The 10,433-nt window shown below is 48.7% G+C and overlaps 1 protein-coding gene across 1 annotated transcript; it reads left to right on the top strand.

The window, feature by feature from the left end:
* The first annotated feature begins 1,511 nt into the window (after positions 1-1,511).
* On the top strand, positions 1,512-10,213 carry Tuba1c (tubulin alpha 1c). The gene is made up of 4 exons (XM_042677572.1): positions 1,512-1,611; positions 5,213-5,435; positions 5,570-5,718; positions 9,109-10,213. Exons 1-4 carry the CDS (start codon positions 1,609-1,611, stop codon positions 10,087-10,089), a joined length of 1,356 nt encoding a protein of 451 aa, XP_042533506.1. The 5' UTR covers positions 1,512-1,608; the 3' UTR covers positions 10,090-10,213.
* The last annotated feature ends 220 nt before the right edge of the window (positions 10,214-10,433 follow it).

The following is a 10,433-nucleotide window of genomic DNA, read 5'->3' as shown; positions in this document are numbered from 1 at the left end:
TGTAGAACAATTGCTTTTTGTGCCAGTCTTGGGGTTTGCACTTGGGAGCTGGGCACTGTCCCTGAGTTTCTTCAATCAGGGCTAGAACCCTACCATTTGAGTCACAGCTCCACGTCTGGCTTTTTGATTATTAGAGATACAGTCTCATGGCATTTCCTTTCTGGGCTAGCTTTGAACCTGAAAAGCTAGGATTACATGCATGTGCCACTTGCACCGGACTAACAACCGCTACACTTTTATGTCTCAGAGACAACTGAGGAACTTAAGAGGATGATAGAAGAAAGTAAAGACACTTGCAATAAAGGATGGTTCTGAGAAATCATCTTTGCGGGAGTGACCAAAGCCATGCAGGTAGTATGACACACAAGGTGGTGCCAAAGGACAACACAGAATTGAGTGATAACTTCGGCTCCACCTCTCCCACTGTGTTACCTTCAACTACTTTCCTCATTTGTAAAACGGAGACCGTAGCTTCCAGGGCTTCTGGAACGGATGGAACGCAGTAATGCAGTGTGAGAATCCCACTACTGGCTTCCTAAGCAATCAAACAATGGAAGTTGGAGCCTGAGGCAGGAGAAAAGTTTGAGCTGTGGAGTTCAGCCTGGTATGGGCAACAGGTTTATGTAAACAGGTTTGTTTAAAGCGGGGTGCCCATGGCTCACGCCAGTAATCTTAGCTACACTAGGAGTCTGAGATCTGAAGTTCGCGGTTCAAAGCCAGCTTGGACCATGAAGTCCATGATCTCCAATTAACTACCAAATATCAGGAAAGGCTCAAGTGGTAGACTACTAGTCTTGAACGAAAAAGCTCAGGGACGGGTGCCCAAGTCCTGAGTTCATGCCCCAGGACCTGACCCCCAATTCCAGGGGAGGGGAGAGAGTTTATTTGAAGAGGAGGATGAGAAAAACGTGAGCCTCAGGATTTGGGGCGCGCTGGTGGTTAATTACGACCTGGGACGGGAAGCAAGGCGTCCTTCGGAGCTCAATCCCTGTTCGATGAAAGCGGATGCTGCTCCGGGCGCTGCAGGCCCGACAGGCTTCGGTGCCGCCCCCACGCACCGGCCCGGACTCGTAGGGAGCGGTGCAGCGCGGACCCGCCGCGGAGCAGGCGCGGGGCTGGGCGGGCAGCGGGAGGGCTCCCTTCGGCCCCTTTACCAGGCACCTGACCTCGCCAGGCCTTTGCTCACCTGACGCCATTTCCCTCTAAGGGTAGCGCAGCCCAGGCGCCTTCCGCGGCTTGCCCTCCCTCCTCCCTTCTCCGCCTCACCTGGCCCACGCTCGGGCCCCGCCGCCTCCTCTACCCCCCACCCCCATCCCTACTTTGGGCTCCTTCCGCAAAGTTTGGTTTGAACTTTTAAACCCACCAATCAGCGCGCTCTCTGAGCGCGGAGGGCCCGGGGGCGTGGCCGGGGCGGGCGGGGCGGGGTCGGAAGCCCGCCCTCCGGGACGCGTGGCCCGGGGTGGGGTATATATCGTCCCCCCGGGTGCGCCGCCTGCATTCTGCTTCTCCCGTGGACTCCTTGGTAGTCTCTTAGCGGGAGATCCTTGGCGCCGACCTCTTCCCCTCCCCGGATTTTGCCCGCGTCACTGACATCCACAGGTCCCCAACATGGTGAGTGGGAGCCTCACGGGACAGTGGGCCCGGGATGAATGGGATGCGGGCCGGGGAGGGGGTGACACGTGGGACCGGACCCGCGACAGCTCATCCGACGGCTCCGGTCACGTCTGCTTCAACTGGCCAGGCTGGGAAAGCCCAGGTCAGCGGACCCGCTGGGACAACTTGCCCTCGGTGGAAGTGGAAAGTCCACTTTGTGGGTTTTGTTTCTCGTTTGTGTTTTGACGGTCCTTGGACTTGAACTCAGAGCCTGGGTATCGCCCCTGAGCTTTTTGGCTCAAGGCTTAGCGTTCTACCTCGTGACCTATAGCCCCACTTCCGGCTTTTTGGTGGATTGACTCCGAACTTTCCTGCCGGGGCTGACTTTGAACCGTGATCCTCGGATCTCAGCCTCCTGAGGGAGCCCCCAGCACCCCTGGTTTTAGAGAGAGAGAAAAAAAAAGCCCTCTTGATCCAAGAGAGAGAAAGCAGCTTCTCCTGGCCGGCTGCCATTGCTGCTCTTTATATTTGCTCCCTAAAACTTGAAGGCACTTAAAACTCCCCGCATTTCCCCCAAGTGATCTCACCTTTCCTCCGCCCTGGAGGGCCGAGGGCGCCAGCACTTCCGGGCGCCTCCACGCCCTGTGACACGCTGCTGAGTCACCTGAAGGAGGCCAGCTCCTCATTTGGAGGGAATAATTAACTGTCACATCGCCTCCTCCTGCATTACTAGTGTTCTATTTAGTGGAATGTTTATGACTGAAACTTTATGCGTAAGCCAGGTTGGAGAAGCAATTCCCTAAAAAGGATTTTCTTATAAAGCCTCATACCAAATTAAGGTTTGGTTTTTTTCAAGAAACAAGTGGTAGCTGGGTGCGGGGCAGTTAAGGGCCCTTGGGTTTATCCTCACGTCACAACAGTAAAGCCATGGAGGGGCTGGGAAGGTGGCTCAGTGGTAGAGCGCTTGCCTTGCATGCATGAGGCCCTGGGTTCGATTCCTCAGCACCACATAAGCAAAAAAGAAAAAAGCTGGAAGTGGCGCTGTGGCTCAAGTGGTAGCCTTGAGCTGAAGAGCTGAGGGACAGCACCCAGGCCCAGAGTTCAGGCCCCACGACTGGACCCCCCCCAAAAGGAAAAAAGGAAAGCCATGGAATTATTTACAGCTTGAGCATTTTTTGTATAGCTACCCAGGGGTATTGGAAACCACTAAGATGGCCTGTACTGGCAGTGTAACTAAAAGAAACTGTTTTTAAACCAGCAGCAAGAAGAGCTGAGGGGCCGGGCGTTGGTGGCTCACGCCTGTAATCCTAGCTACTCAGGAGGCTGAGATCTGAGGATCGCGGTTCAAAGCCAGCCCGGGCAGGAGAGACCGTGAGACTCCTATCTCCAATAAACCACCAGAAAACCGGAAGTGGCGCTGTGGCTCAAGTGGTAGAGCGCTCGCCTTGAGCTGAAGAGCTGAGGGACAGCGCCCAGGCACAGAGTTCAAGCCCCACGACCGACAAAAAAAAAAAAAAAAAAAGAAGAGCTGAGGGACAGCGCCCAGGCCCAGAGTTCAAGCCCCACGACCAACAAAAAAAAATAAAAAAAATAAAAAATAAACCAGCAGCAAAATAGTATCCATCCCCCGCCCCCCCCCCCCCACCAGGGGCACTAGGGTTTGAACTCTCCCAGTGTTCTATGATTTGAACCATGCCTCCAGCCCCAAACAGCATTTTAAAGAAAGGGATTTAGTGCCAGGTGCTGGTGGTTTGTAAATCCTAGCTACTGAGGAGGCTGAGATCCATCCTGAGTGTGGCAGTTTGAAGACAGCTGAGGCAGAACGTTGGTGAGACTAATCATCTCCAACGAATCATCAGAAAGCCAGAAGTGGAGTTGTTTCAAGTAGTGAAGTGCTAACTTTAATTAAGCAAAAGAAGCTCAGGAACAGCATCTAGGCTGAGTTCAAGCCCTAGGACTGGTTAACCCCCCCCCCAAAAAAAAAAAATTGGTGAATAGCTGACAATACTCCAAAAAATGTGTCTATGATACTCCAAAAAATGTGTCTTCTAACTTGCTTGAATACATTTTCACCAAGAAAGTACATGAAAGACACTTTAAAAAGTGATTCCGAAAGCAGCAGAGCTGTTTAAAGGGCAAGAGGCAAAGCAACACCTGTTTATACCAGGTTTTTTGTTTTTTTTTAATGAGATAGGGGCTGCTTATCCAGCTAGACTAAGTGATTCACCTATGCCCAGGTGGCCCCAGCAGAATGGAGGGCCAGCAGTAAGTAGGCCACTGAGATTGACTACTTACTGTCTTCAAGAAAGTAGCTTGCACTGTGCCCAAGCCCTGAGTTCAAGCCCCATTAATGACGCAAAAATTAAAAAGTGAATCTTGGCAGACATTGAATTCCTGGGGCCTGTGTAAGGAAATGATCATGAACCAATTATTGCTTCTCCACCTTTGGGGGCTGTGAAGTTTCCAAAGTCCTGGTAAAGGTAAGCATGATGCAATAGTTAAACAGGACTCTAGAACAAACACCTCCTGTTCTCTCCCACAGCCCTGGAGCCTGCACAAGTACGCATAGGTGATGCTGAGTTTGCTGATGGGTTGGCTAGGCTCAGTCATTTTATGGGGCATGCAAGTGGGAAGAAGGCGATCAAAAGCCAAAGGTTGTGAGCAATGGGGTTTTTATTACCTTAGGTTGTGAAACTAGGTAGGCAGCTTGACAATAGTTTCTTCTTCCTCTTTTTTTTTTTTTTTACATCCGTCCTGGAGCTTGAATTCAGAGCCTGGGTGCTCCTTGAGACCTCAAGGCTAGAGCTCTACCATTTGAGCTGCAGCTCCATTTCCTACTTTTTGGTGATGGTTAACTGGAGTCCTATGGACTTTCCTTCCTGCACTGCCTTCGAACCACAGTCCTCAGAGCTCAGCCTCCCAAGTAGTTCAAATTACAAGCACAAGAACTAATTTCTTCAAACAATTGCAGTAAAATCTTGGGGTCCTTTTAGGCTTTATTAGCATGCCCTTCCCCTGCCATCAAGGGTTGGTGTTGAAGGAAAAAATGTTTTTCCTGAAGATTAGATTCCTCTACAAAGTGAAAAGCTGCCTCCGACCACACTTTTTAAAATACAGCTTATCTAACATTTTCTTCCTGAGTCATAGGGCTGCAGTCTGTCGGTTTCAGCTGGTTTTAAAGGGAAGAAGCAGCTCTTGTATTGTAAAAAATAGGATTAAGGAAGGATTAGCATGAGCTCAGCAGTTACTCATTCCCACCGACAATGAATCAGCCTTGGAAAGGGGAATTTTTACCGCAGTTTAACAAATGAGCAGGCAAATTTCCAAGGAGATGGAGCTGTAACAGTACATCTTATGGATCTATTGTGGCAACAAAGTAAGGGAGTAGGTTTCCTAGTAGGTCATTAACCTGTCTTTAGTCTGCCAAAGCGTTGTTCTTTTTTTTTTGTCTGAATTAGGACTTCTACAAAGATTTTTGCTTGTGAAATATTCCTTGGCCAAAGAGTGGCTTCTGAAAGGTAGTTAGTTCTTTGAAAGTGAGTCATTTAGGTGTGAGACATTCCCAGATCCCTCATCTAATGTGTCATAATAATGGCTTTTGTTTTTCTCCTTTCCACAGCGTGAGTGTATCTCCATCCACGTTGGCCAGGCTGGTGTCCAGATTGGCAATGCCTGCTGGGAGCTCTACTGCCTGGAACACGGCATCCAGCCTGATGGCCAGATGCCAAGTGACAAGACCATCGGGGGAGGAGATGACTCCTTCAACACCTTCTTCAGTGAGACAGGCGCTGGCAAGCACGTGCCCAGGGCAGTGTTTGTAGACCTGGAACCCACAGTCATTGGTGAGCTGTCCTCAGTAACTAACCCAGGGGATTTCCCAAGCTTCTGAGACAAGAGATCTGTCCAGGGGCTCCACTGATGGCCCAGGCTTGTGCAGGTTGTTAGTGACGGGTGGTTTGCTTTCTTCCTTTGGCAGATGAAGTTCGAACTGGCACCTACCGTCAACTTTTCCACCCTGAGCAGCTCATCACAGGCAAGGAAGATGCTGCCAATAACTATGCCCGTGGTCACTATACCATTGGCAAGGAGATCATTGACCTCGTCTTGGACCGAATTCGGAAGCTGGTATGTTTACAGTACTTTAACTGGGACAAGAGTTCTCTTGCAATTTTGAGACCAAAAGTTATGACTCATTCTCTTTGCAAATGAAATGAAACCTGAGCTGTTCACTGAAGGAGCTCAGTTTCTCAACTATGGAGTCCTGGGTTATGGGGCCAGTGTAAATATTCTTCCTCACCCCACCCCCTTTTTTTCCCTCCTGACCTGTTTCTGCTAGATCTTTTTGTGCTCAAGGCTAGCACTCTACCATTTTTGAGCCACGGCTCCATTTCTAGCTTTTTGATAGTTAATTGGGGATTTCATGGGCTTTCCTACTCGAGTTGGCTAGGAACCTCAATCCTCAGATCTTGGCCTCTGTGTAGCTGGGATTGCAGGCCTGAGTCACTTCTACATGAATAAGAAATTCAGAGGCTGGGAGGCTAACTCGGTGGTCCAACAAAGCTGAAAATGGAGTCTGGCGCTTCCTTGTGAGGGAAGCAAGTAGCAGTCATTAATACTTTGAAGTTCTGCGGTGAATCACAGAACAGTAGTACTTTAGATGTGTTTTCCTAGAACTCAGGGCAGTGAACTGGCTCGGGCAGAAAAAGCCTTGGGCAGCTTTGTCAGGAATGTTGGCAAGTATGCTGTTTGCACCATTTTAATTAAGAGCCTGGCAATCAGATGGTTCTTTGCTCCTTGGGCAGCTTGTAAGTAATTAACCAAAAATTAAGCATGAAGGCCTGGGTAGAGCAGTTTGTCAGGAAAGTCATATACTATGTCCAGCCACAACTGGTCTGTTTAAAAAACAATGGCCTTGCATCACAGTGCATACTTTTCAGATGTTTATCAGTGACTTCCCAGCAAAATTGGGTTAATGGTTCTAAGGCTTACGAGTCAAGTTCAGCTATAGACCTTGACTTGGAAATCGGGGACTTGTTTTTTGGGGAGAAATACACCTAGTAAAAGCCACATAGGGTCCTTTCTTGGTGTTATTCTATAGAATATTCTATAGAATATTTAATGAATAATTGGTAGGTTGGGGTCTGCCTGATAAGAGGTCAGCAAATTTCTGAGTACCTTTGAGAAGAGAGTTGTGGATAGAATATTTTCTTTTTTTTCTTTTTTGGTCGGTCATGGGGCTTAAACTCTGGGCTTGGACGCTGTCCCCGCACTCTTCAGCTCAAGGTGAGTGCTCTACTGCTTGAGCCACAGCGCCACTTCCAGTTTTCTAGTGGTTTATTGAAAATAAGAGTCTCACGGACTTTCCTGCCCGAGCTGGCTTTGAACCGTGATCCTCAGATCTCAGCCTCCTGAGTAGAATTACAGGTGTGAGCCACCGGCGCCTGGCTTCAGGCTGACTTTGCTCAAGGCTAGCTCTGTTGAGCCACTGCATCACTTCTAGCTTTTTCTGTTTATGTGATACTACTGAATTGAACCCAGAGCTTCATGCATGCTTCGCAAGCACTCTACCACTAAGCCACATTCCAGCCCCAGAATACTTAGATAGGTTAAAATTGAGTCTTGGGGTATATAGCTCTGTGGTAGAACCCTTGCCTTAGCTTACATTACACAAGACCTTGGCTTCCATCTCTTGGAACCACAAAAAGAAAAGTATGCAGAGGACAAAGGTCAAAACTGGCCTTTCACAGAGAGCAGTTTGCTAGCCATGTTGTCCAAATGAGTGGCAATAAATTTCAGTGATCTGAGGTCTGGTGGAATTCTGGTAATCGCCTCACCTTGTATCTAGTGTCATTTACTGTGCCATTTACTGTGCCAAATGCCATCCCAAGTACATGTTTCTCAGCAACCTGAGGTTTAATACTATTCTCATTTAATAAGGGAATGAAGAGTCTTGTGTGATGTAGTACTCTGCTGCAATGCCAGTTACTTGGGGAGGTAGTGAGTAGGAGGCTGGAGGAACAGGCAGATATAGTCTAGGAGACTTTTGTCAGACATGGGGCTTGAACTCAGGGTCTTGGCACTGCCCCTGAACTCTTGCTCAAGGCTAGTGCTCTACCACTTTGAGCCACAGCATCACTTCCAGTTTCTGGTGGTTAATTGAAGATAGTCTGACAGTGGCTGAGAATGTGGCCTAGTGGTAGAGTGCTTGCCTAGCATACATGAAGTCCTGGGTTCGATTCCTCAGTACCACATAAACAGAAAAGGCCAGAAGTGGTGCTGTGGCTCAAGTGGTAGAGTGCTAGCCTTTGAACAAAAGAACTCAGGGGGACGGCATCCAGGCCCCAACCAAGTTCAAGCCCCACCAACTTCAAGCCCCACCAACAACAACTAAAAAAAACTGACTCCAGACTGGCCAAAGATCCAATTGGGAAAAATGAAGCAGGGGGGAAAAATGTGGTATACTTTATGTGGTAGAGCAACTACCTAGCAAATGCAAGACTCTTCAGTTCAAACCAGAATACTATGGAAAAATAAAAGTAAGCGAAATGAGATAATTTGGTCACGGTCACAGTCACAGTGAGTGACAAGAAGAGCTGGACTCACAGCTCTACTAGTGTCTCTAGTACCAGAACTTTGGAACTTGGCTGTTCTGTATTTCATCCAGCTCAATGATTTGCTGCCAGCTTCTCATGAAATGTGTATTGTACTGGGCAGGTCATCTGAGGCCTGACCCATGGTAACTCCAACTGATAAGAATTTGCCCTTGGGCTGGGAAGGTGGCTCAGTGGTAGAGTGCTTGCCTGGCATGCCTGAGACCCTGGGTTCGATTCCTCAGCGCCACATAAGCAAAAAGAAAAAAGCCGGAAGTGGCGCTGTGGCTCAAGTGGTAGAGCGCTAGCCTTGAGCTGAAGAGCTGAGGGACAGCACCCAGGCCCAGAGTTCAAGCCCCATGACCGGCAAAAAAAAAAAAATTTGCTCTTACCAGGCACTACTGGCTCATTTTACTACTAGCTACTCAGGAAGCTGAGATATGAAGAGTCCAGGCAGGAAAGTCCCAGTGAGACTTTACCGCCAATTAATTACAAAAAGCTGGAAGTGGAACTGTGAATTAAATGGTAGAGCACTAGCCTTGAGCAAAAGAAACTCAGATATTACCCAAACCCTGAGTTCAAGCCCCAGGACAGTCATTGTTCTGTGACACAAGACTGCCCTCCTAGCTACCAAAACTAATGCTTTGTATCCATTGCAGACTTTGATTCCTTTATCTGAGGAGATAAAACGGTGGGTGGGTTTTTTTTCTTTTTTAATGGCCTTTCTGGGGATGTTTTCCCCTGGAGCTGATTGTGAAAAGTTTCTCTGACTCACTTAGCACTCTGAAGCTCTTTATAACTACTTTCTTAGCAAATGCTGTTCACAAGAGTTAAAAGCGTTCATTGTAGTCAGAAGTTCACAGAAGTCCATTGCAGCTTTCATCAGATGTCTTTTAGTGCTAAAATTAGCTTTCTTCTTTTGCAGGCTGACCAGTGCACAGGTCTTCAGGGCTTCCTGGTCTTCCACAGCTTTGGTGGGGGAACTGGCTCTGGCTTCACCTCCCTGTTGATGGAACGTCTCTCTGTGGACTATGGCAAGAAGTCCAAGCTGGAGTTCTCCATTTACCCCGCCCCCCAGGTGTCCACAGCTGTAGTTGAGCCCTACAACTCTATCCTCACCACCCACACCACCCTGGAGCACTCTGATTGTGCCTTCATGGTGGACAATGAGGCCATCTATGACATCTGTCGTAGAAACCTCGATATTGAGCGCCCAACCTACACTAACCTGAACCGCCTTATTAGCCAGATTGTGTCTTCCATCACAGCTTCCCTGAGGTTTGATGGGGCCCTGAATGTTGACCTGACAGAATTCCAGACCAACCTGGTGCCCTATCCCCGCATCCACTTCCCCCTGGCCACATATGCCCCTGTCATCTCTGCTGAGAAAGCCTACCATGAACAGCTTACTGTAGCAGAGATCACCAATGCTTGCTTTGAGCCGGCCAACCAGATGGTGAAATGTGACCCTCGCCATGGTAAATACATGGCCTGCTGCCTGTTGTACCGTGGTGATGTGGTTCCCAAAGATGTCAATGCTGCCATCGCCACCATCAAGACCAAGCGTACCATCCAGTTTGTGGATTGGTGTCCCACTGGTTTCAAGGTTGGCATCAATTACCAGCCTCCCACTGTGGTTCCTGGTGGAGACCTGGCCAAGGTGCAGCGCGCTGTGTGCATGCTGAGCAACACCACAGCCATTGCTGAGGCCTGGGCTCGCCTGGACCACAAGTTTGACCTGATGTATGCCAAGCGTGCCTTTGTCCACTGGTATGTGGGTGAGGGGATGGAGGAAGGAGAGTTTTCTGAGGCCCGTGAGGACATGGCTGCCCTAGAGAAGGATTATGAGGAGGTTGGGGCAGATAGTGCTGATGGGGAAGACGAGGGTGAAGAGTACCAGTACTAGCTGCTGCTTAACACTCCAAGTCTTATTGTTTTTTTCTGTCATTGTTTTTGTCATTGTTTTAATTCTGTGTGTGACTCTTTTAATTCTGACCTGTCAATAAAATGTTTCCATATAAAATATCAAACTGGTTTTTGTTAGGTTTTTAAAAAGAGATAGCCGAGTAAGAACAGCACCACGCACGGGATATTCAGGTAAGGGGTAGGTTTATTCAGTAGGCTGGGAAAGAGAAAAGAGCTAGAAAAGAGAGCATCTGGGAAAGAGGTGGGAAAGAGCAAGCTAGGAAAGAGAAAAGGAAAAAGCTGAGAGCTAGAAGAGAGCAGAGGGCGTCTGGGCCTGGGCTGGGC

This window comes from Dipodomys spectabilis, unplaced genomic scaffold, assembly GCF_019054845.1.
Source record: "Dipodomys spectabilis isolate Male_0828 unplaced genomic scaffold, ASM1905484v1 ptg000039l, whole genome shotgun sequence".
Taxonomy (NCBI): Eukaryota; Metazoa; Chordata; class Mammalia; order Rodentia; family Heteromyidae; genus Dipodomys; species Dipodomys spectabilis.
The sequence above is the reverse complement of the archived record's forward strand: the minus strand, read 5'-3'. Positions and strand labels throughout refer to the sequence as shown.

What these genes read in the sequence shown, in the direction of transcription:
- Tuba1c (XM_042677572.1), top strand. An exon ending in CCTGGAACCCACAGTCATTG is followed by an intron (nt 5,436 to 5,569) that starts GTGAGCTGTCCT and finishes TTCCTTTGGCAG; the next exon opens with ATGAAGTTCGAACTGGCACC. An exon ending in TGGACCGAATTCGGAAGCTG is followed by an intron (nt 5,719 to 9,108) that starts GTATGTTTACAG and finishes CTTCTTTTGCAG; the next exon opens with GCTGACCAGTGCACAGGTCT.